This window comes from Drosophila serrata, unplaced genomic scaffold, assembly GCF_035046125.1.
Source record: "Drosophila serrata isolate PLE 108 unplaced genomic scaffold, ASM3504612v1 contig_165, whole genome shotgun sequence".
Taxonomy (NCBI): Eukaryota; Metazoa; Arthropoda; class Insecta; order Diptera; family Drosophilidae; genus Drosophila; species Drosophila serrata.
The window spans coordinates 3,711,518-3,735,792 of record NW_028257063.1 but is presented as its reverse complement, the minus strand read 5'-3'; the positions used below and the strand labels follow the sequence as shown (position 1 = coordinate 3,735,792).

At 36.1% G+C, this 24,275-nt stretch overlaps 1 protein-coding gene across 6 annotated transcripts in view; it reads left to right on the top strand.

Annotated features, from left to right (window-relative positions):
- retn (retained) overlaps positions 1 to 24,275 on the top strand; it is a 68,989-nt gene that overhangs the window by 31,109 nt on the left and 13,605 nt on the right. For 2 of the 6 annotated variants that reach the window (XM_086827219.1, XM_086827217.1), the window contains exons 2-4: positions 9,305 to 9,438; positions 10,459 to 11,018; positions 12,335 to 13,211. The exons of 1 other annotated variant lie outside the window; for it this stretch is intronic. In XM_086827219.1, the coding sequence (XP_086683345.1) occupies positions 13,131 to 13,211 (81 nt within the window). In that variant the 5' untranslated portion in view covers positions 9,305 to 9,438; positions 10,459 to 11,018; positions 12,335 to 13,130. Of the gene's footprint in view, positions 1 to 9,304; positions 9,439 to 10,458; positions 11,019 to 11,893; positions 12,025 to 12,334; positions 13,212 to 24,275 lie in introns of all 6 variants that reach the window. 3 more of the 6 variants (XM_020948772.2, XM_086827218.1, XM_086827220.1) reach the window with 2 other exon arrangements.

The following is a 24,275-nucleotide window of genomic DNA, read 5'->3' as shown; positions in this document are numbered from 1 at the left end:
TTTGGGGCCTGACTTGGGCCGAGCTTGAGTTAAACTTAAGGCTGAAGCTAAAAGTTGGGGAGGTGGAGCCTACGCATTATAACAATAGTACGAAACCTATTAACGACAGCAATTTTAACTGCAGTAACTCCGACGACGACGAATGGCGACGGCATCTATGTACAACTGCAACATCGACTTCGACTTGAACGGCGACAGTGACTTCAACTTTAACTTCAACTTCAACTTCGACTATGAGTTGGGATGCTGGAAGTGCAACTACGAATGCATCACAGCCCGGAGCTGGGAGTCCGATTCGCTGCGCATCGCTGCATTTCATATTTCGCAAACGGCACGCACATGAAATGACATAAATTATGTGGCAATCAATTATCGAACTGATGATCGCGGGCAAAAGCGTTTACGGCAGCAGCTTAAGGTTTACAGGCCACTTGGCTTTTGTCGATGGGGCGTTTGGATCTCCGGGTCTATTTGCAATCGATCAGCATCAGCCGGAGTCTTAGCCTCAGCCTCTCAGCCTCAGCCTCAGCCTCAGCTTAAGCCTCATCTTCGGCGGCAAGAGCTATGGCTATGGCTATGGTCAGCCCACTGAGCGGGCTTAAAACTCTCACCGAACTCAGCTCTCAGCATTAAAACCAAAACAAAAAAAATCAGCAAAAAATAAACTACGTTTTTGTTCGTCTTTTTTTTTTGTCTGTTTTAGCTGCTTTTTGTTTTTGTTACATTGTAACTTGAGAGCATGTGCTTGGGCATTTTTAAGCATAAAACATAAAAAGGAACGAAGCAGCGAAAAAGCTGCAAATACATCATGCATATTCATAGCGCAGTATGATTTTCCATTTGACAAAAAGTACAGCAATCGGTGACACAGTGGGATTAGTCTCTAAAAACATTCTTAAATTAGTTTTATAAAGATGTGTTCGGTATATAGATATACTTAACAAATTTAAAATTATAGTACACACTTTATACACACACTTATAATTCCATTCCGAAGTTTCAAACGCAGTGAAGGATCCATTTCCGACCATATAAATCCTATATATATTCTTGGTCAGCATAAACAGGCGTATCGATCTAGCTATGTTAGGCAAAAATGTATTTTTTTCAAAATTTTCAATATTTTGTAAGGGGTTACATCCTTAAAGATGTCAAAAATTGACAAAAATTTAATTTTTGTTACATTTTATATTATATATTATATTATATCATTAAAAACTAGCATTATACAGTTTTCCGAAGTGGCATTTTTGGCTTACTTATGATGATTTTCTTAATCCAACTGCAAGGTTATACAAACATTGACTTTTCAAAGTTTGCTTATTTTTTCTTTCTTGTTTTCAAAAATACTTTGTTCAAAAATTTTAGAATATTAAACTCTATTTTGGTTACCCATTCTAGCAATAGTTTAGAAACTCCTAAAATGTAAGCCCAAATTAAGCCTAGATCCTGAAATGAGTTCAAATGAAGATGTCTTTGGGAAAGACAGAACTCATTAAGTTTTGAGAACTTCCATAAATTAGTCCTCGTTCCAAACCCCACAGACTTGTGCTCATTACGTTCTAATGCAACATATTCCTTTCTAATTTTCCCAGATCATAAATTAAACCAAAAAATTCTAACTCTGGCTCAGACAGGCTTTAAATTGAGCCTTTGTTTTTTGGAGGTTTTTCCTGGCCATTTGAATTTTGGAGTAACTTTTTTAGGTATCTTTTTTAGTTACCTGTTTTTCTTTGGCATTTAACCAGGTGAACTCGGTCCCACGGTGCACATAATTTAGTGCATGAGTTTTTCAGCCAACCAATCGTCTGCCAATGTCTGCCATCCTCCGTGTGCACTTTGGCCAGGGAATATGTATATCGTATCAAGGGGCTCGATGGATGGATGTAAAAAGTTATTCGCAGTTCGTTGCTGTCTATTATTTATTGCCGTTGAAACGACGACGTTTATTATAATTCGCATTTCGAAGTCTTTTGATTTTTCGGTCTTTTTGTAGCTGTTGCTGCCTATAGTTTTGTTATTTGCGTTTTGTTATTGGCGGACTAAGGCGGCCATTTTTGCACTGCAACATTTTAATATTTGCGGTTGTAAATTTAATACGCCCCGTTGTCCATAAACACATAAACACATATCAGACGACTCCTCGAGCTCCAAGTTTTGCCATTTCGCCATTGTAAACGTTGCAATTAATTGCTTTGCACATTAATTAAGCGTTTGACTTGCTGCCACAGCAGGTCAAAGGCCGCTAATAAGCGTTAGACAAGTTAATTTGAATATAACTCTGACTCTATAGATTTTAAGCCGAGAACCTCTCGGCCGACAAATGCAAAAATTGTTAAATAAAAAATAAATGGATTAGGGGGGGCATTAAGGCTAATCGCCTGACATTGCGCAAGGCTCTGAATACGTCTAGAAACTATATATAAAGTTGGATTGAAATATATAGAAATAGCTGGGAAATAATATATATTTTATTTATTGTTAGATTTAGGAAAGAAATTATTGCACATTGTTTAAGGAAAGTTTAGTAATAAGAGTTCCTTAAATATATAATTAACTGCAAATGAAATATGCATATTTAATACAAAATTGCAGCTTAATAATAAACTTTTTAAAGAGAATTTATTCAATAAAATGTTAGAGCAAAGTATTAAAAATAAAGCACAGGTTAAACTTTTTAGTAAAAAATACCTAAGAAAATAATTAAATATATTTCTAAAACAGCTAAAGCCTTATAATTTTGTTCTAAACTTAAAAATCAATAAATTCATTAAGTACTCACATTATATCATTTAAATATGCTCATAGTACTAACCTTAAAATATATTATTATCCAGAAATCCTAAAAAAGAATAACACATACGTAATAATCTTTAGCTAAAATTTTAAATAGCATTTGTATGAGCATAAAACTCAACGTTATTTATTTTTACATTTCCAAAAACAACTAATTGGTATCCCCATGCTTAAATAACAATAAATAATTGTGATGAATTTATCAAAGAAACAAAATTAGCAGCGACCAGATTAATCTTGTTGTCGAAAAATGCAAATGAAAATCCCCCCAAATAAATATATATATTTATGCATAGATAAATCTAATCTCTTTGCCTGTTTTCATTCGGTGGAAAATTCAAACATTATGCGATATGTAGCGATTTATAAAAGTCAACGAAATTAAATGTGGACCAAGGAATGGACAGCAGCAACTGTGGAATTGTTTGATGTTATGCTATATGGGGATTTGATTTCAGTGGGCCAACGGGGCGTATGCTTTTATTCCGCTGGAGAAAGCAGATCGGAAAACTCGAGTGTTTTAAGTGGGTGGAAAGTGGAGGAGAGTGTGTGTTTGGCCAACTTCCTGTTTGTTTAACCCAAACAGATTGTGGAATGGATTAACGGACGGATGGATATTTGCGAAAATATCTAAAGCCTTTTTGTGTGGGCGCCGCCAAAGTGTCAGCCGCCCATCAGATGAATTAATCAACGTGTGTCTCTAACACTGTCGTCAATCTTGTGTTCTATATGTTTTCTCTTCTTTTTTTTTTTTTTTGTTCTTTCCTCGATTTGAATAGATGTGATCCCCGGCTGGCTAATTTATTTATTTCGGTTTAGTTTTGGTTTCGGTTTGGCTTTGGCTTTTGTTTTTTAGTCTTTCCCCTGGCGAATGGACGTCAACAGCTGGACTTGTTCCGTTCCTCGCATTCGATTCAATTTAAAATCCAATTTCCATCCACGATCCTATCGAAATAGTTTAGTTTCTCTCACATGACATGGACGGGGGTGGGTGTGCGTCACTCGAATCGATAGCACAACGTGTCGTATGCGCAATGTTTGCCTATGAATCCCAAATACTTGGCCACTGCACAGAAGCCCCGCAAGTGAGCAAGTGAGCTGAGCGGCCACTATTATTGTTATTATATATTTATATTGTCATTTTGCCTTTCGGCCACACCGATAAAAGCACAAAACACAATAAATATGCTTGGCAAAAGGCAATGGTAAATAAACCAGTGGGGAATTCAATGTCATTATTGATGTCATGCCGAGCATTGTCTTCGAGGCATTCCTATGCTTTTTATAATCACCAATGTCTTTTGTCATGGGGCGTGGATATATTTGGGTTTAACATAATGAAATTATGAATGTATTATGTCGAATATCTGAGGGGGAGGAGGTGTTTGGTACAAATTAAGACAGGATAGTAGTTGGAAAATGATAGATTTAAAGAGAAAGGTGGTAATTTTTGGACGATAATCGAGGGGAACATAATGATCTTATTGTAAATTTTTATACATACCGAAATTTGGAATATCAAAAAATATAGCACTTAAGTTTACAATTTTGATATTATAGCATAAATATCCCACAAGTGTTATTAAATTTGAATACCCTTACAAAGTATTCTAATTTTAGTCAGAAGCTTAAAAAACAGTAAAGGAGTCATTTCCGAACCCATAAATCATATATATTCTTGATCAGAATCAACAGGCGAATCGAAATCTATTTTTTCAAAATTTTCGAAAATTCTATAAGGGGTTACATCGTTGAAATTATAAAAAAAAAAATCGAAAAAATGTGAATCTTTTTAATTTTTGAATTGAGTATGCAGTTTTATTAACCTGATAAAAACTAGCAAAGAAATGCTTTCCGATGTATTTTTGACTTAGTTATGAAATTTTTAAGCTTTGATTTTCCCACAAAAGTGTCATATAAAAATCTCTATAAATATTGATTCAAAAAATAGGTAAATTATTAACTAAATCTTATGATTGATTTCCGATTTGATCCTCTAATTTATTTTCAAACGGCTGAGGCATACATAATTCAGCTTTCCAAAGTTAGTTTCCTTTAATGTTTTATTTTGTAATTTTTACAGATTGTTCTATATTGTTCTATACCACGAACCCTAAACCAAATGAATTTTAATTATTACATGTCCATTAACAATTTATTTTGACAGTTTAAATATAAATATCTCTCCGATACAAGTTCATTCTTACTAAAATTTTAAAAATAAATCGCTTATATAGACGTTAAAACGTTATAACCTCCAAGAAGACTTTGCCTAATGATCGCGAAAAAGTTTGTTTAATGACTTTTGCGCCTCGACAGTGGGATTTCTCACGAATCAAAAGCCAGGAATATACAGATCCCCTGCAAAAGAACAAAGAGTGAGCGGGGAAAATGAAATAAAAATAAAATAAAACAGAAAAAAGAACAGAAATCAATGTCCATAATCCAATTTGGTTTATTGTGTGGCAGACCGCGAAACATATGTGAGTATCTGTGTATATAAATCGGCAGACATATGCGGGATATATATACGTAATAATTTATTGCATTTCAGCCGAGATCCGCTTCAATCAAATCTTTTATGTCAGAGATTAACGATTAAAGTCATTAGCAGTTAAGATCGAGATCAGTCAAACAGTTGACTGTTGACTCCACAGAGACCCAGATCCGGACTGCATATACATATATATAGTATACTATATATCCATATATGAGAGCCACACAAAAGGCAATACAGTTCACTCTTTTATCGCTTTTGGCATTTTTAATGCCAATGTCTGGGGCTGTGTGTTCTGGGGCCTAAGGTGAATCTCGTCTGTTCGGATCGCCTTCAGTTGGGTTTATTGTTTCCCCACTCCGGGGCAGGACGAATATTAAAAGGGCAGAGTTATAAAACATTAGCGCATATTAATCATTTTTCCTTTTGGCTGTACAAAAAAATCCATTTATTCCGTACCCATTTCTGAATCTTGATGGGTTGCAGTCGGTGCTGAGGAGCTCCGTAGCTGCGAAGCGAAATTCAATTAAAGTTTTTTGATGTAACCATTCTCTGGTCGCATTCCGGAAATATTATATCCATATGCATATGTGTGTATATCCCAATGGTTTCCCCCGGTTCCGCAGTTCGCGTTAGGCAGCCAGAACTGTCAAAATATTGACAGCGGCATCCGTTATGCTTTTTCGCCCAAATTGATATTCTATTTTTACAAAAATAAAAACGCGCACAGACTCCCCGACTTCATTAAAAAATTGTGGCTCCCAAAATGGGGAAGAAATCGAAATAAATATGAGCAGAGAGTATGAAATGCGGCTGGCCGAGTTAATGATGCCCGGTGAGGCATAATGGAGACACTCTTCCTTCCCTCTACCTCTTGACAAGCTCCTGACAGTTAGCTGCAGTTTATGAATGAATTCCCAGTCTCTCTGCTAACTGTCTATTTGTGGATTTCCACTTCCCCAAAGCTGGGAGCTTTTTTTTTTGGCCACTAGCCGAAATTATTAATGGAAACGAGCGCGGAACCGAGTTAGGAACCTAGCCAGCCCGAAGCCAAAGCGTGGACTGTGTGAAGCTATTGGTAAGATCCCATCGGATGCGATCCATCGATCCACCAGGTATCATCATCAATTATCGCCGCCGCCGCTCGTCGCCTCATTCATATCTGGCCAATCAATTTGGCTTTAACCCCGGTCCTAGCCCAGTCGTCGTAGGCTTCTCTCCTAGCCCAAGGGCTCCGAGGCACCGACAGGTAGAGACTCTGGCTCAAAACGGCGGAAAAATCGCTTTCTCACACATCGATGGATTGACAAATTGCATTCCCCGGATTAATGATCAGCTAAATGGCATTTAATTAATTGATCGTCTGACCCCTCACCCTCTGTGTGTTGAAACTGTAAATTGCCGGTAAATTATATATAATTATATTCGCATTTTTTATGTGCTCTGAAACAAACCACCCGAAGCAGCTAAATTTGGATGATCTACATTCACAGCGGGAATTAATTTATGCAATCAATTAATTAGTCATTAATTGTCTTGGATTTTTTGAAGCTATTTAATGATATGAAAGGATTTCGTTTCTCTAGTTGATTCCTTTAATTTCAGGTTTACATATTAACAACAATTTTCAGAATTTTTATCTTATATTAATTATGACACAACACAAAATGTATTACTATCGCCAAGCAAGTCACGTATTTCAAGTATTTTAACTCTAAAGTCCTCGAAAAATCCCAATTATCATCTATAAAGTTTAGAGTCTAAAAAATAGATTTTTCCCATATTAAATAGCCAACAATTTCCGAGTCCCCCCAAGTCAATATTATTTTGTATATAGTTATATCCATTCCAGCCATTGATCACAACCGCAACACTTAGTCAGCGTATCGAGTTCCGAAAATATCATGTCTCGGTTTTTATTTTTTGTTCTGTGAAGTTCACACAAACGTACAGCAGATAAAAACAAGAAAAGAAACCGAAGTTTGTATACCCTTGCAGATTGAAATTCGACCACAAGGTATTAATAAAGAATAAATTATATATAATTATGGTAAAAAACAATAAAATAATGCCTGCATTTCATTCAGCTCTACATTTTATCCGTATTGTTTTAAATTCACAGTTTTGCATCTTTATTTATTTTTAACCATCGTTTGTATGGTAGCTATACGATATATTAGTCAGATTTTCATAAAGTTATACACAAGAATTTTATATGTTTGGAAATGACTCCTTCACTGCGTTTTAAACAATGAGACCTTCCCTACGCTTCTCAAAAAACCAAATTGTGTTTGCTTCTCATTTACTCTAAAAAAAGTGCCCTCCTCTGCGCTTCTCAACCAGTGTACTTAAGCACCGTAGCAAACGCAATTATTTTTGTTCTTCTTCTTCCGTTTTAAAGTTTCTAATTAAATTTGAGTTTAAAAATGTTATATTTTTGATAAATTTTACGGACTTATCACATTTGTTTACTAACTCAAATTCTCATTCTTCCAAAATAAACAATGAGACCTTCCCTACGCTTCTCAAAAAACCAAATTGTGTTTGCCTCTCTTTTACTCTCTCTCAAAAATAATACTTTCCTCGCATTCACTCTCTCAAAAAAGTGCCCTCCTCTGCGCTTCTCAACCAGTGTACTTAAGCACCGTAGCAAACACAAATATTTTTGTTCTTCTTCTTGTTACTTTTAAAGTTTCTAATTAAATTTGAGTTTCAATCCAACCTTTGGCTATTATAAAATCTGTGTTAAATCAAAGTTCCTATCACAATAACTACTAAACAAAATCTCGGAAAAACGGATGCCAACTCCGTAGCCTTGTTTCTGGTACTCCACCAAGCCTGCAGAGAGAGAGAGAGTAAGTAACTAATCATTTAACTCCTTGGGGATACTGATGATCTTGAGATTTAAGAGGCTGTTTATGTGGGAATATTTAAAGGGGAAAGTTTTTTATTACTTAATGTTCATAGATACTTACTGATCATAGTTAATTACTGGTCATAGATACTTACTGGTCATAGATACTTATTGATTATAGTTACTTACTGGTCATAGATACTTACTGTTCAGAGTTACTTAATGTCCATTGAAACTTACTGATCATAGTTAATTAATGGTCATTGTTAATCACTGATCATAGTTCTATAAATCCTCCTATTGTTCCTATGTCAGCTATATAAATGTATATATATAGTCCATCGATTCGCCATGCTCCGACTTATAGACTAGTAAAATTATATAGAAGAATAACTCCATAGTTTCATTCAAATAGCTTGCTCTTAAATTTGTTCCAAAACAAATCTCTCTCTGTGCATATGATTCCCAACTGGTTCAAACAACCCCGGAACGAAGTGGCTTCTGCCGGCCACGTCTCGGATATGTGTTGTGTTACAAAAGTTGCAAGTCATTGTTTATCAGTGTTCAAAGTTAATTACTGCTCATAGATACTCACAGGTCATAGATACTTACTGATCATAGATACTTACTGGTCAGAGTTACTTTAGTTCATAGATACTTACTGTTCAGAGTTACTTACTGCTCATAGTTAATTACTGATCAAAGTTATTTACTGATTATAGTTACTTACTGATCATAGTTATTCAATGTTCATTGATACTTACTGATTATAGTTACTTACTGGTCAGAGATATTTACTGATCATAGTTAATATATATAATTTATATGGTCTGAGATGACTCCTTCACTGAGTTGCAAATTTCTCACTGAAATTGTAATACCCTGCGAGGGTATAAATACTAAAATGGAGAAAATATTTATGTCAAATGTGTAATTCCCAAATCACTTAATACTCATCAACTAATGAGGCCTAAAAGCTTCGAGCGCCGACGGATGTGTCGGACAATAACAACTTCAACTAATATCCATATCTATCTCTCGGCTTTTGTGTGTTCCCTGTGTGTGGAGGGAGGTTTCTCTATCTCATTTATTTATTTTGAAATTGTTGCGAGTACATATTTCATTTTTTTTTTGTGTGTTTCCCTCCCCATTTCTAGCCCCTCTTCCTCTTCATTTATTTCGGCTAAAACACAAAATGCAGGAAATGGACGTGTTGACAAATAAACGATGTCTCCCCTGTCCAATATTTGCCAATATGTGTATCCATGAATTAAACACAAATTTCACTTAGGTAAGTACGTTGTTTGAAAATCAAATAGGGCTATATACAATATATACAGGGATTATGACAAAAATGGAAAGTTTTTATAAACACAAGTTGGGAATATTAAACAAGGTTGTAAGGGAACAAAAACTTAGAGCGTTTTTAGCTTTTCAAGAGCGATATATTGGTATATTTTTAAAGGAATTTATAAACTCTACAACTTGCTAATTAGATATACCTCTTTTAACTGAATTATCTTTGTGATAAATACATTTGACGTTTGTAGTCCAACTTCCCTTAGATCCAAGCACCCCTTCTCCTGCTCATGAATTTGACGGCGTCTCATTAGTCACATTTAAAATTGTATTTAATTACTTTCTCACTTCATCATCAGTCAAGTCGGTGGGTCGGACGACGCCTCGTCATTGGCGTTCCTCCTGCCCAGGGTGGTGCTCTTTGGTAGGGTGGCCTCCCCTACGGCTGCCCAGATACAGATACAAAAATACATATACAGATACAGATAGATAGATACATATACATGCCAGAGCGTTCGCCGCTTGTTTGTTTCACAGACAAGTCGGCGAAAATTGATATACTCTGCTGCCGTTGATGCACTGAGACAAAAAACATATACATTTTCTTTAATTAGATAGAAGGTACATTTAACCTTAATAAGGTGCTAATTAGAAGCTCTGTAAATTCCGGTGGAAATTGAAGACAAATCAAGGATTTCTATATGCTTTAAGTCTATATTGAAATCTCTTTTATTTTGCTATATATTTACTATCTATAAATTTTCTGTTTTACCAATACAATCGGAAAAATGAAAATAAATTAAATGACATTCTTAAAATAGTTCTCATATTTATAGATATTGTACCAATAAGTACTATTGATCAATATGTTATGTGTTTATTGAAATATAGTTATTTCGTTCGATATTCTAAAATTTGATAATTCAAATGTAACAATATTTTTTATATTATATTGTTAATATGTCCTATGGGTTGCAGTATGAATTAATCACATTTAAATGACCCATTTTAGCCAACTTTCTCTTAGTGCATGGATCGACTTTTCTCTGCCGCTCTGTCTCTGTTGGCGTCGCTGCCTTTCATCAATTTCAAATTAGTGAAAATCGAGAAACGGAAATTATTTACTATCTGAATGGGTGGGAGGATGTTTCGTGGGATGAGCGGCAGGAGCAGCAGCAATCTATCCATCCATCTATCTACCGCCTTGGCCATTACAAGTGCAATTTATCTCGCAAATCATTAATCAACCTACCGTTTGTTTTTGCCTCCCACAACCCAATACCCCACTCCCCATCCTCAAAAAAATACACACACACACACTAGCCAGTTTGGCAATTGTTTTCCGCCAGCTATTGTGTACATATATTTATCGGCGTGAATTTGGCAAACCGCAAAAGTGAGTGACTTGGCCCCTCCCATTCGATTGGGAAAATCAACAAGCAGACGGCGATTCGGCAAATGAAAAGGGCGTCGCTCTTCAATCGAACCGCATATAAAACATGATTGAACGATACGCGGACTGAGCCAATACTAGTGGAGCAAACTTAACACTATGCAGCAAGGAATTGGATGGTAAGTAAATTAATTTATATACAAGTTTTCATGCACGAATTTGTTCAAATTTAAAATGCATCATAACCAAGACAATAATGCATTAATCTCAATTTGGGAAGCTTTTTCAATGTTGTCTTTATTAGGATACTAGCATATTGTTCTTTTATATTAAAAAATTAATGAATTATTGACAATTTTAATGATGCTTCTCCTTAAAAAAATATACAATATTCAATTATATTTTTTTATGCTAATTTTATATTTAAATACAAGTTTTTCAAATATCATAACTAAGCCAAAAATGCATTAATTTCAATTCGGATAGCTTTTCTGTGCTAGTTTTTGTAGGCTTAACAAATGTGTATACTTAGTTTTAGAATTTACAAAATTCAATAATTTTTGTCAAATATTAATAATTTTAACGATTATAAAGTTTTGAAAATTTTCAAAAAATTATTTTTACACCGGACATGCCTAGATCGACTCGCTTTTTAGTGCTGATCCAGAATATATATGATTTATAGGGTAGGAAATGAGTCCTTCACTTTGTTTTAAGCGTTTGACTGAAATAAAAATATGCTTAATTAACAATTTTTTAATTTTCTAATTGTACGATTGTATTAATAAAATAAATCTTAGTTTAAACTTAAATTCAACGGAACTGTGGAATAGTGTATATTTGTATCTGACAGATACACAAGCACACCTTTGCACAACAGTTTGCCTGTGTGTGTGTATCGGAACGAGCGAATGAGCGTTCGACCACTCACACACTTATACACACAAATCGGGCATTTCATGGATTTGGATTGCGATTACAAATTTTATTTAATTGACCGCCTCCCTCTAACCCTCCCTGCAACCACTATTTCAATTGGGAATTGGTGGAACAGCCATCTGATTGGTTGATTCAACTTATCGTCTATCAGAGAGAGAGAGAGAGTGGGATGGCGAGAAAGAGCGAACGAGTTTGGCGGAACGACAAGATACGGAACATGCATGTGCCACGTACAGTGGTCACCAGGTTCGTTATATCGTTCAAACTTTGAAAATTCTAAACCAAACGAGCATGAGAAAACCACTGTTTGCATAGTATTTTAACCCTTCTTATTTAAAGTTTTTTAAAACAAACGATTTTTTTTCGTATTGTAAAAGGAAGAAAATAAAACAACATAAACCAAGTTGTTGTTTAGCATTAATTAAGTTGAAAACATTATTGCAAACTCTAGCCTTTTAACTAATTTAATCTTTTTTTAATAAAGTTGGATGAGCCTTACGCTAATATTTATATGTATTTATTTAGATTTTTCTATACAATTTCCTCTGTTCCATAGTACATCATCCCATTGTTCCGCGAGCGTAAGCGGGCGAGGAAAAGAGAATGAGAGTAAGCGAGACCGACATCAGTATAATTCCATTCCATCATTCCCAATTGGAATTCCATCGTCGCAAAGAGATTGAGACTTGGAATTTCGTTGAAGGCAGCGCTGCAGTTGAAAATTGGTAGCGGCAGCGATCGGCTGATTATAGCATATAGTTTTTACCAAACAGTTCGCCCATTATCTTAATCGGATATAATCTGTGCAATCGCTACAATATCAATTGGAACTAAGGCCAGAGATCGGGCGAACCGTCGTCGTTGATTTCGCTTCGATTCGTCTTGTTTTCGACGGAATGACGCCTTCGGTGGTGCAGTTTGGCTAACGGATTTTAAAATGTTTAATTAACAACAACAACAGTATCAAGTGCAATCTGAATCGTGTTCTGTGTGTGTGAATGTGTATACAAAAACCCTTTGCTAAAGTCTTAAGTAATAAAATACACTCGAATCAACTGCAAATAATATTTTGCAACTAAACAAACAAAAAGAGCATTGCGACTGAGCAACGGTTCCTTGGTGTTCTCCCGTTTTCGCCCCAGCTCTCAAGTGCAGGAGTAACGGTAAACCAATGCAGGCGACAAAAGGAATGCCGAAAAGAAGCTAGAAACACAAAGAAAACAAAAAGTGTGCTGTGCAAAAACAACAAAATAACTAAAAAGAAATTAATATTATCGCTGTTCGGATTAATCGGATTATCCGTTGCATTCGTGATACATATTTCGGGGTGAAGAGCTAAAAACTCCGCATCAATGCAACTGCGTGTGCACCCTACTATGGACTGTCGTTCAACCAGCAATATTGAACGCGATTCCGATTTGGGAGACGATTTGGTAAGAACAATTATTATTATTATTATTTTATAATTATTTTACAGAGGGAATAGCATAAGAAAATATCCTTATGATACTCTATAGACTTGAAACATAAAATGCCGGGAAGCTAAAACTATTAAAATATTTAAATTAAATTATAGCCAGCTTAAATAAGATATATCAATAGATAAATCTTTCTTGGATCAATATATAAATCAAGATCAGAAAGCCTTTAACCAAGCTAAGAGGTATTTAACATAAACTAAAACGCTTTTATTTTTAAGATCAAATGCCGTTTGATCTACAAATAAAGTCGTAAAATTAATTTCTCATTACCTACAATTGCTATCTGATAAACAAAATACCAATTCAATGACTAACTTTGTTAATAGATATATTTCTGTGTTGTCTTTGCTGAAATCGATCGACTTTGAAAGGATCACATTATCTATCCAAATATATATGTATATTTATTCTAATGCAATTTAAAAGTATTTTCCAAGGTATACATTTCACCAAATGTAATTTGTCAAGTATTCAAATTAATGTATGTATTCGACCTTTCATCTATCCATTATATATAGAATTTGATTTGTTTTTTACTCGACCGCAGCGGTAATTTGAGTAACTAATGCATCAATTTCCATTTGCCACGCGAAAATATTATTTAATCTTCGAAACGGATAGGAAAAGAGTGACAACTGGCGGGGAGAATGCGGAGGGTATAATATATCTCATGACAGGTGCGAGGTTTCTAGCAAATATCCAAAAGAAAATATAGATTTGCCGGCGGCAAGTGAGAAAATAATTCCCCAATTCCATATAGATATATTTTTTACCGATTTCACCACGATCTCTTGTTTGGTTAGCAACTTATACTTGAGCTTTTCTACTCTTTTTTTATTTTTTGCCGAAAGGCAATTCATGCAATTCGACTCACATTGTTTGCAGATGATTCAAAAGGTAATTATAATGTTAAGAAAATACATACGTATATATGTTGATTCAATTGAAATTGGGAACCGGCAAAAGAGAGAACGAGTCTCTGATTTTTTGGCGGGTCTGTTTGCCCGGAGAGCCGTTAAAAAGGTGACATGCTAAATGGTCGCATACAAGACGGTTATTATACAGCCGCGATTCGAGATACTCAGATATACTCACACATTGATCGGGGGGCTAAGTGCATAACATACTCATAAATACAAATAGATTCATCTGTTTTCGGGGGGAAGCTCTATCTCTATCTCCATCTCCATCTTCATCTCGGGAACCCAAGTAGCGGTGGGATCTCGTTCACAATTTCCATCGATTGAAAGATCTCTTTCAATTCAAGCTCTTTGATGGCGTTCATATGTAAATAAATTGTTCAAATATTTGCATTATTTGTTAGTACCTTAAATGAATATTAAATGGGTTTTATTGCCTTTCAGGCCTTTCGGCCATTCGCTTTCAGGTATGCAAGACTCAGTCTCAGCTTCAGCATCGTCTTCAATTCAATAAAACTCTTGTTAGTTTTTTCTGCCTCTTTGTTTTTCTTTCATTTTTATTATTGTTAATAGACATTGCCGGCTTGATCAACAATGAGCCAGACTTTATACACTCATTCCCGGGTCCGGCTATTTACATAATTTTTAATAGCCAGCTCAGCTCCATCGGTGGCATCATATCCATCAGTTCCATCGGCTCCTCTGGGCTGTGCAAACACAATCTCGGGATCCCTTCGATCTCAGTCACCAAAAGTGCTGTTTGGATTCAGCCTCCTCCGATCTTCTTCCCTTCTTGGTGGTGGCGGCGGTGGTGTTAATTGAAGGGTTTTCGGGAGGAGATGGGTTCGCTCACAATTGAATATCCACATGTGGGTGTTATTTAATTAACCCAAAGTCCGCTCACCCATACCCACACACATCTTATCGATCTTATAATGCTGGTGTCATTCGCACATCCGATCTGAAACAATCCGTATTTCAGTATTTTTGAATTTCTATTCAAATCAAATCCTGCGATTGCCACTCGCTCCGATTTTCGACTCGAAAGTCACGATTAAACAATAATGTGGGCTGTCAAAAAGTCATAAATTCTCGAATGAAACCAAGTCCGAGAGAGAGACCAAGTCGTGCCCAACGGCTGCCCATGTCCGAGGCCCCTGGATGCCCAGCATCGTCATCCGAGCATCGCTTTAATTACTTGGGTTAAACGCAGAGTTTAAAATTATTGCTGAATTGCTTGTCTGTAATTTTTGAATCGTTTTTAAATTAAATCAAGCCCGCGAACATGACTTTGGACAATTGAGAGTTGGTGCTGTTGTTAACTGGCTTATGATTCTGACCACTCTACACTCTGCACGTGCTTCGGGCAGAGTTCCCACATTAAATCACGGGCCATGGGTGCGGGGAATCCCCCAAAAAATACAGAATCTCAGCGGTTGGTAATGGCTTTGACTGGTTGGCGTTGAATGTCTGCCTTGGATTCACACTTTGCTTTGATTTTAACAGCATTTTCCATTTTTATTTATGACCATTTTAATGTGGAAACAGGGTTTCGGGAAATGTTATAAATTTAATTAGCTTCGAGTATATTTTGTTTTAATGGAGGTTTTGTATTTCTGGAAACATGTAGAAAAGTACAATTGAGGGGATTGTATTTTAAGATTTAAATTACTTGAAAAATAATTAATAAAAGATTGAAGAAGTTGTGGTGAATTATGAAGTACCAGTATTTTTAGACTAGTATTTCTGTAATCCTGTGTTCATCCATTCATCTGTGTTCATTCCGCATTAAAAAGCCTTATAATGAACCACCAAAGGTGTCGTTATAGTTATGCAAATATTTCATGATTAATTTATTAAATTCAAAAGTAATTATAATACTTATCTGGATCTTAACTATATAATCCAGAATAAGTTATTAAAGAACTCAAGGAAATATACTTCCCAATTAATATTTCATTGGCATTACGAAATCATTTACCTGTTCTTGTAAAGGGGTTAACTGTTTCACACTTGGTTGATTGAGAAGCAAGCCAGATTGGGCCACTTACTGGGCACCCTTCTGCACCCCCCTTTTTTCATCATCCTCCCCGACGCCCCTGTCCCAGGCCATTGTACCATTTGGGTCGGACGAGCAGCGGCACCTGTTATAATTTGTTTGGCTTCTTGTACGCTGACAGGCAACGATTTTTATTAAATTCTTCCGCGGCTCTTCTTTATTCTCCTCCGGTCCCTTCCTCTTGCATAACCATATAGCAGGGGAAATATTTGATTAAGTATCTAGTGGGGGCCTTTGGGGGATGACATGTCCGTGACTCTTTCCCCTCCAAATGAATAAATATTCTTTTTTTGTATTGGCTTTTGGTGGCGCTTTCAACCGCAATGACAAACGAAATTTGTTTTGCTTTTAGTTTCTGGTTTGGGGCGCGAACTTGAAACTGCCAAAAAGGAGAAGGAACTGGGCGATATGTCACGTCATTCGTGGCAAAGTCATTTTATATATAGTTTTACTTTATATTTTTCAATTTAAAATTTAATACAAAATGCATTCGGGCGACAAAATGTCAGCGGCAGCAGCAGCAGCAGCAGAAGAAAATAAAAACGAAAAACAGCTCAATAACAGCAGAAATAGATCGTAAAAAATATGATTATTATTGGTACTATTACGGTTTTGCGCTTTTCGTATTGTTTTTAATGAATTTATGAATTATTTTGCCAACCATAGCTAATAAAACTGTTAATTGGATTTTTCCAGTACAGCTGCCGATTGCGATTGCGAAAAAAAGAGTGTAAATAAACGGCAAGAAAAAGCGAAATGCGAATTGCGAATCGCAAAGCGAAAATGTGAATATGCGAGGGCACGAACTGGGTAGATCGGTGTGTGGATAAAAGGTGTATTTATCAGCGTGCTAATAAAGCCCCACAGCTCTCTCTCTCTCTCTATAGGTATATATACTATATATAAATATATCTGACTATATCCATCTCCCTTTGAACTAAATGTGAACTAAAATGGGCGTGGTCAAACGACTTCAAGGGGGAAAAACAGCAAAGAATAGCGTGAGCATTAACAAATTGAATAATCAAGAGCTGGCAAACAAATAATTATTATAATTGTTGTTGTATTTAAGCAGTAAAAAACATCCTTGTTTAATGTTTGGCTGCCTCAGCTCACTTTACACCTCAGTGGCCCCCCCTTAAAATATATATTTTTGAAGGAAGCCAAACAAATGGGTGCTGAAATCAATATACAACCAATTATTATTGATTTCAGAATGTAATCAATACGTTATGGGGAATTTGAACATTTAAATTTGGTTTGGTTTGGCATACGAAAGGAATTACTGGAAATATTTGTTGTTAATCATAACAAGAAAGAAGACTAAGTACCCTTGCAGTTTGAAATTTCGATATTATTTTCGATATTATCCCATATATTTATATACAATTTTTCCATAATCAAAGTTTAAAAAAACAATTACTAAGTCAAAAATGCATTAATATCGATTCGGAAAGCATTGCTATGCTAGTTTTTATTGTTAATAAATCTTTAAACTCACTTTTTAGAAAATTCGATTTTTTTTTTTCAATTTTTTCCAATTTTAACGTTGTAACCCCTTATAAAATTTTAAAAAGATTTAAATTTTCGAAAAAATAGATTTATGTCGAACATTGCTAGTTCGATTCGCCTGTTGGTGCTTATCAAGAATATATATGATTTAAATGACTGTTTTAAAAGTTACTATAATGATAATACCCTGCAATTAAATGTTTATTTACAAAATTGAACTTTTCATTATACAATATTTTCTTTCGTTATTACGGTAATTAATTATAGTTGATATAACTTTTTTATAGACTCCTTTAAAGAAAATAGAAGTGGTATTAAAGATTCTCTGTTGCTCCTCAACTCCTAGATAGCTTCTCCTTGATTTGTAGTATCTTTCAGCAAACTTAACAAATTCTCTTTAGTACAAACTAAAAGTACTAGAAAGTGGGGTCTGGGCGAACTTTCTTTATGTGGCGACACCCAGTCATAAAATGGATATATTTTGGGACTGTACCTTCCTCCTCGTATTCCCCCCGCTCTGTACGGATCCAATAAAGTGAGGTCTTAACCGTCCAGACAAGACAGGCGGACTCGCGGGCTGGCCAAGGCAATAAAATAATGCAGTTTTTAATTATTGCCGCCTGCAATCGAAGCTAGACGCAATGAATCCACCCCGGAGACTTGAAGCTCCAGACCCAGACCCAGACTTGGAATCCAGAGAGAGACCCGGGAAGTGGGACTTTCCCATAAAGGCCGAAAAACTTTAGACGGACAGAACTTTTTCAGACGTAGAACCCAGCCCAACAATTACACAGAGAGAAATATTGGTGACTATACAATTGGTAGTTCTAACTTATTTCTTAGTATTTTGTAATATTATTTTTAGAAGTATTTTTCAAAAAGAGTTGAATGCTTGGAATTATTAAAGGAGATGGTATATAAAGGATTTAGGTTTAAGTTAATAGCAAGGCTTTAAATGTCTTTTTGTAAATGAAGATATATGAAATAGGGGGTATATTTCTGTATTTATAGAATAAAATATTAACCTGCTTACATCTTAATTAATATTTTAGTGATTTTGGTTAACTAAAGATATATCTTTTGATTTTCTTTTGTATTGAAATAATAATCTTCTTAAGATACAATATCTCTCGAAACATTGCTTATATTTCTGTATAGTATATATTCTATAGCTAATTCTATAATTTTTTTACCGTGTATTGTTTAACCGTTGCGCTTTTCCTTCTCTTTCTTTTTTTCGCTTGTTTTTTAACCGGTTTCTTTTTTTGTATTTTTTATTGTTTACGCGAAATTTTTCGTCTGCCCTATCGCTCAGTTTACATGGGCGTGCGTGCCAAAAAGGGATAAAAGGGGTGCCCAGGGTACAGGGCAAGAGGGGTTTATTTCGAGTGGGGGGGGGGGGGCACGGCCAGCGCCATTATGTTTTGCGACTGTGTGTGTATGTGTGTGTGTGTCAGTTTGTTGTTTCCATTTTTATATTTTATTCGCTTTATTTTTTCCGCTTCGACGCTTGGCGAGCGAATGAAATCGCGTTTGTACCAATACACACACACCCTCAGAGCTCGGGTATCTGTGTGTGTGTGTGTGTGCCGGCATATGTATCTTTCAGATACGTTTTGCATTTTAATTTTATTTCCATGCTCTCGTTGTTGCCCGAAGACCACGTTGCACATGTTTTTAGTCCCTTTTTACACACACATTTCTTATTTTTTTCCGTCTTAGTTTTCAGCCGCATTTGGTTGTTGTTGTTGTTATTGCTGTTTTTTAAGAGTATCTTGTGCAGTTGCATTGCCTGAAAATACATAATTCGCCACGGGGTAGATGCGTAAATGAGCAATTTTTATTTATATATTTATTCGGTTATAAGAGCCCGAGGCACATGTGCACACGAAAGCTTGAGGGGTTGATGGTGTATATAGTAAAAAAAAAAAATTAACAAAAAAAAAAAAATACTTTTTTTTGATGCCTTGAGTAGTGTGTATGTATTAAAAATATTATAATCCAATTAGTAGTTTATTTTAATAAGTAATAAAGTCCAAGAAAGCATTCAAAAATTGACCTGGAAGTTAAGAATAGAAATACAGTTTGTAGATACATTATTTCTTAAATATTTTTAACCTAATCAGTTGTGAAATGCGTATATTTTCATATAATTTAAATTCAAGTATAAATTCTCCCAATTTATTTAGTAAATCTAAATGAATCCCATCTCTAGTGGGCCTTCGTCATGTCATCTACGATTACGTTTTTTGACAGTTTCAAAGATGTGACAAATATGAATTTATATTTATAGCTCTGATGCCTGTCAGCAAATGAATACTTCCTCAAGCCCTAAATCAAAAAAAGTGTTAGCCGAACACTTTACTAAATAACAAATAAATTCTATTAGTTAAGCATTATAATAAAGTATACAAAATGGCAAATAAATAACTGCAAAGTTCCCCGAATAACCCATGATTAGTTTTATTGGTTAAGTATTTACAACAAAATATATTTCCCGCTTTTCTACTTAGTCAGAACAATGTGTCTAATTTCGGAGATTTAGAATTTGAATAAGACAAACGTAATAAACGTAAAGACGCCAGTACGCCCCGGACTGATCCAGGACGAAGCCCACTTGAGTCCTAAGGACATTAAGGTTATAGTTCAGGCTAAAAAAAAAAATAGGAGAACAAAAAACAAAACAAGGAAATGCAGTTGTAAAACCGGCGACCAGAGGAATCGAGTGCCACAGATACAGATGCGGATACACATGCTCGCAGGCTCGTAATCTTAATCCTTCACACAATAAACGCCCCTTGGCCTAGCTGCTGCTGTATATATATATAGATATATATATCTCCCTGGACTGGTAGCAATATCCTGATCCTGTTTGCCGGCAGCGCCCTTCACAGCTTCGCCTCGGGATTGTCGCATTATGGGTTTCCAAGCGGTCGCAGCGGTTCGTCCTTTTGTTTTAAATTAGCACGGCATGTTGCACATACGGTCTGTCCGTCCGTTCGTCCGTCTGTCCGTCTCTCTGTCCGCCTTGTCCGTCCGCCTCTGTAGAGACCTTCGATAGTCCACGAAGCCAATTTACTATAGAACTTTGTCAATTGCGCCAGTACAGCGAATGGAAATTAGGCAAATTGCAATTTGTGGCTGCTTGCCAATGCAATGATAATAAATTTAGATAAATTATTTTCCAGCTACCACTCTATCGAAAATGTAATGTCAACTAATTAGCGATAAAAACCTGTGGGCTGGGGCCGCAAATAAATTAAATATTTTACCTATACAGGCCACTCAGATAGCCGCAGTCTTGCGGTGCATTGAAAGCTATTAAAGTAAATTGCACAGGTGACTCTGTCCGTCTGTCCGTCTGTTCCCCCGTCTTGGAACCCACATTCACATCCATATCCATTGTTTTGTGAGTAGTTTCGGAGTAGTAAGTAGTATCTCCGACATAGTGTATATATAGCGGAGTTTTCCTCATTGTCTGTGGGTCTAATTGCGATTTAATGTCTCTACTCGAAAGCCTGTCTTAGCTGCCCGATAACAGTAGCAGTAGTTTTATCAACGCAGAAATTAATGGAGCCAGCGTGTCCCCCGATATTTGAGTAATATATATACATATATATATATAGCTATATAGTACAGGTACCAGGCTGTACACCTCCATTAGCCGATTTGCGGTGGATCGGCGATGATTGTGCGGGCGGGTGGGTGCTTTTTTCCCGCCATCCATTGGATGTGACTTAATGCCTTCGAAGTGGAACACCTTATCGCTTCATGGTGATTTATGCGACGCCTATTACGACTATATATATTCCACGGAAGCTCACTGCCGATATTCCAATGAAATTCCATATCTTGAAATGGGCATCGTTGCGGTGCTTTGATGGATTTCTTCCTTGAAGTTGAAGTGGAAATAGTTAGGTTGCTTTGCTTTTTTCTGGGAAGTATGTTAACGTGTTTTTGAAGTTGGCTTTTAGCTTGATTGAATTCCGTTTTTACTAACTTAATCAATCTTTCTTACAGATTTAATAAGTAATCCTTTATTTGAACTTGAAGAGAGCTGAAGGATATGTTTGATATCAGTTCTGAAGTATTACCTACTTTATTAAATGTTTTAAGTAATCTAAAACCCCTTTAAAAAACCCAAACTCCCCTCACTTTACCTACTTCTTAACTCATATTTCTTCATGCTTACATTGTCATTGCATTTTAATGAATATTTTTTAAATAAATTACATGTGTAAGCTCTTCTTCGTTGGAGCAACATTAAAGCGGCACAAATTCGTTGTGCATTAATTAGACATTTTATAGGTGCAAGTTGGCATGGCCTGCATGCCGTTTTTCCTTTTCTTTTTCCCTGGTGGTTGGCTCTCAGCTCGATGTTGGCCATTGGCGGAGCAGAAACCACAATTGCTGTTTGGGCCTGGTCAACAGCGGACCGCAACTAAAACGCAGCCCGGCTTTCAGAGAAGCAGCTCATGGTTGTGTGCCTGTATTTCGCACGGCTTCGATAAGTTACATTAATTTGATATACACACACTCGCAAACATGGACCAAGTATAACCGCCAAGTTGAGTTAACTAACTAACCAACCCAGCCAAGCCAAGTTGAGACGAGTTCAGTTAAGAGTTAACTTGGCTCGAAGAGGCTACAACCAATGCGAGGGTAGTTTAAAGGAAGTGTGTCCTATACGGTCTTATTCTATGCAATATTTAAAAGGGAATTTTTGAGGCTTTAAATATAATGATAAAGTCATAGATATCTTTAGGTTTTGTATACATTTTCCTTAAAGAAGTACATCATCTAAAGAAGCTATTATACCCTTTATATAGTTTGCATTTAAATTTAAGGATAGAATTGGAAATCGATCATAACAACTCAAAATATTCACATTCTTTGAATAAGTATTGATTTATTGATCGAGATTTTTTATGACCATTTTTCCGACAAATCAAAGTTTAAAAAACTCATAACTTAGACAAAAATGCATTAATTTCAATTCGGAAAGCATTTCCTAGCTAGTTTTTATTAGGCTAATAAATCTGTATACTTAATTTAAAATTTTTTAAATTTCAAATTTTGACCAACTTTTGGCAATTTTAATGATGTAACCCCTTATAAAATTTTTAAAAATTAAAAAATTTTGAAAAAAATTAGATTTTTGCCGGATATAACCAGATTGATTCAGCTGTTAAAACTGATCAAAAATATATATAATTTATGGGGTCGCAAATGATCCCTTCACAAGTTACAAGCTTCTGATTGATACCTTGGAAGGGTATAATTATAATGTCTTGCATTATTTTTTACTAAAATTGTATTAATTTAGATATCAAAACAGCGTCATCTTAGGGATATATGTATATATATTTTCTGTTTATCAGATAAATATCTTTATTTAATTGGTAAATAAAATTATAAACTAGCAGCAAATCATAAAATTCCCCGCTAATAAACCAATGCCAAATTATCTAAAAACTATGTATGGTAGAGCAAGGGATCATTATGCTTTATAAAGTAATTAATGTCTTAAACCCACATGCCCTTAAAATAATCCCAATTCCTTTGTTAAAACTGCTTTAAATATATATTCTCAGAGCACTTTTTAAAGTCAAATTGCATTATCTCCATAATTATTTTGACCGCAACTCGTATATGCAACATTTTTGCCAATGGAGCGGTGTGTTCAAAGAATTCCGGGAACTCTCTATCCCTATGGTCGTCGGAGTAGGTGCATTGTCTATGCCTTGGTTTTGGTTGCATTTATGATTATGCCCCAGCGACACCACTAGCTCCAGCTCCAGCTCCATCTCCAGCTCCATGGAGCACCCAAGAGCCAGGCGATAAATGTTGAGCACACATACAAACAGGCTCAAACACAGTCTCAGATACATACATACATATCATATATGCTATACATTTGCGAGTCGGACTCACAGTTGGCCTGGCTTACTTTGTCTTGGCCCCGCTCCGCGGAATGGTGGTGCCACTGCTGCCACTCCTGCCCCTTCGATGGCTGTGTTTAAATTGAAAATTCCCGATTTGCACACAGTCACAGATGCGCTTAATTTGCACCTCTCCAAATGCATAAAAACCAAGAAGCCGTGATGGAGTTGCATTCGAGAGAGCTGCGAAAGGAGCTCCATCGAGCTGTGGAGCTGTGGAGCCATGGTTATGGAGCTAAAGACTCAGTTGCAGTCGCAGTTGGTGACTTCAACACTCTCGGCCATGCGTGGCGGACTTCTTGGCAAAGAGTCACGGCTCCAAGTCCAGGAGCGGACTCTGTTGCCTCTCCTATGTCAAGGGGGAACCCTGTAGACCGGCCCTGGATGGAGTGGAGTGTGGAGTGCGAACAGCTCTGGGGCTGATTGCCGTTTTGTGGGTCTGCCATTGTTAATTTATTAAGTGGTTACCTTTGTTGTCACCCCGCCGGAGGAAGTTGTTTTCAGTTGCTTTCAATTGAAATTGCTCGGCGTGAGTTGGTTAATGTGAGCTCTTGGCACATGCCATAAACCAGAATCGAGCCCC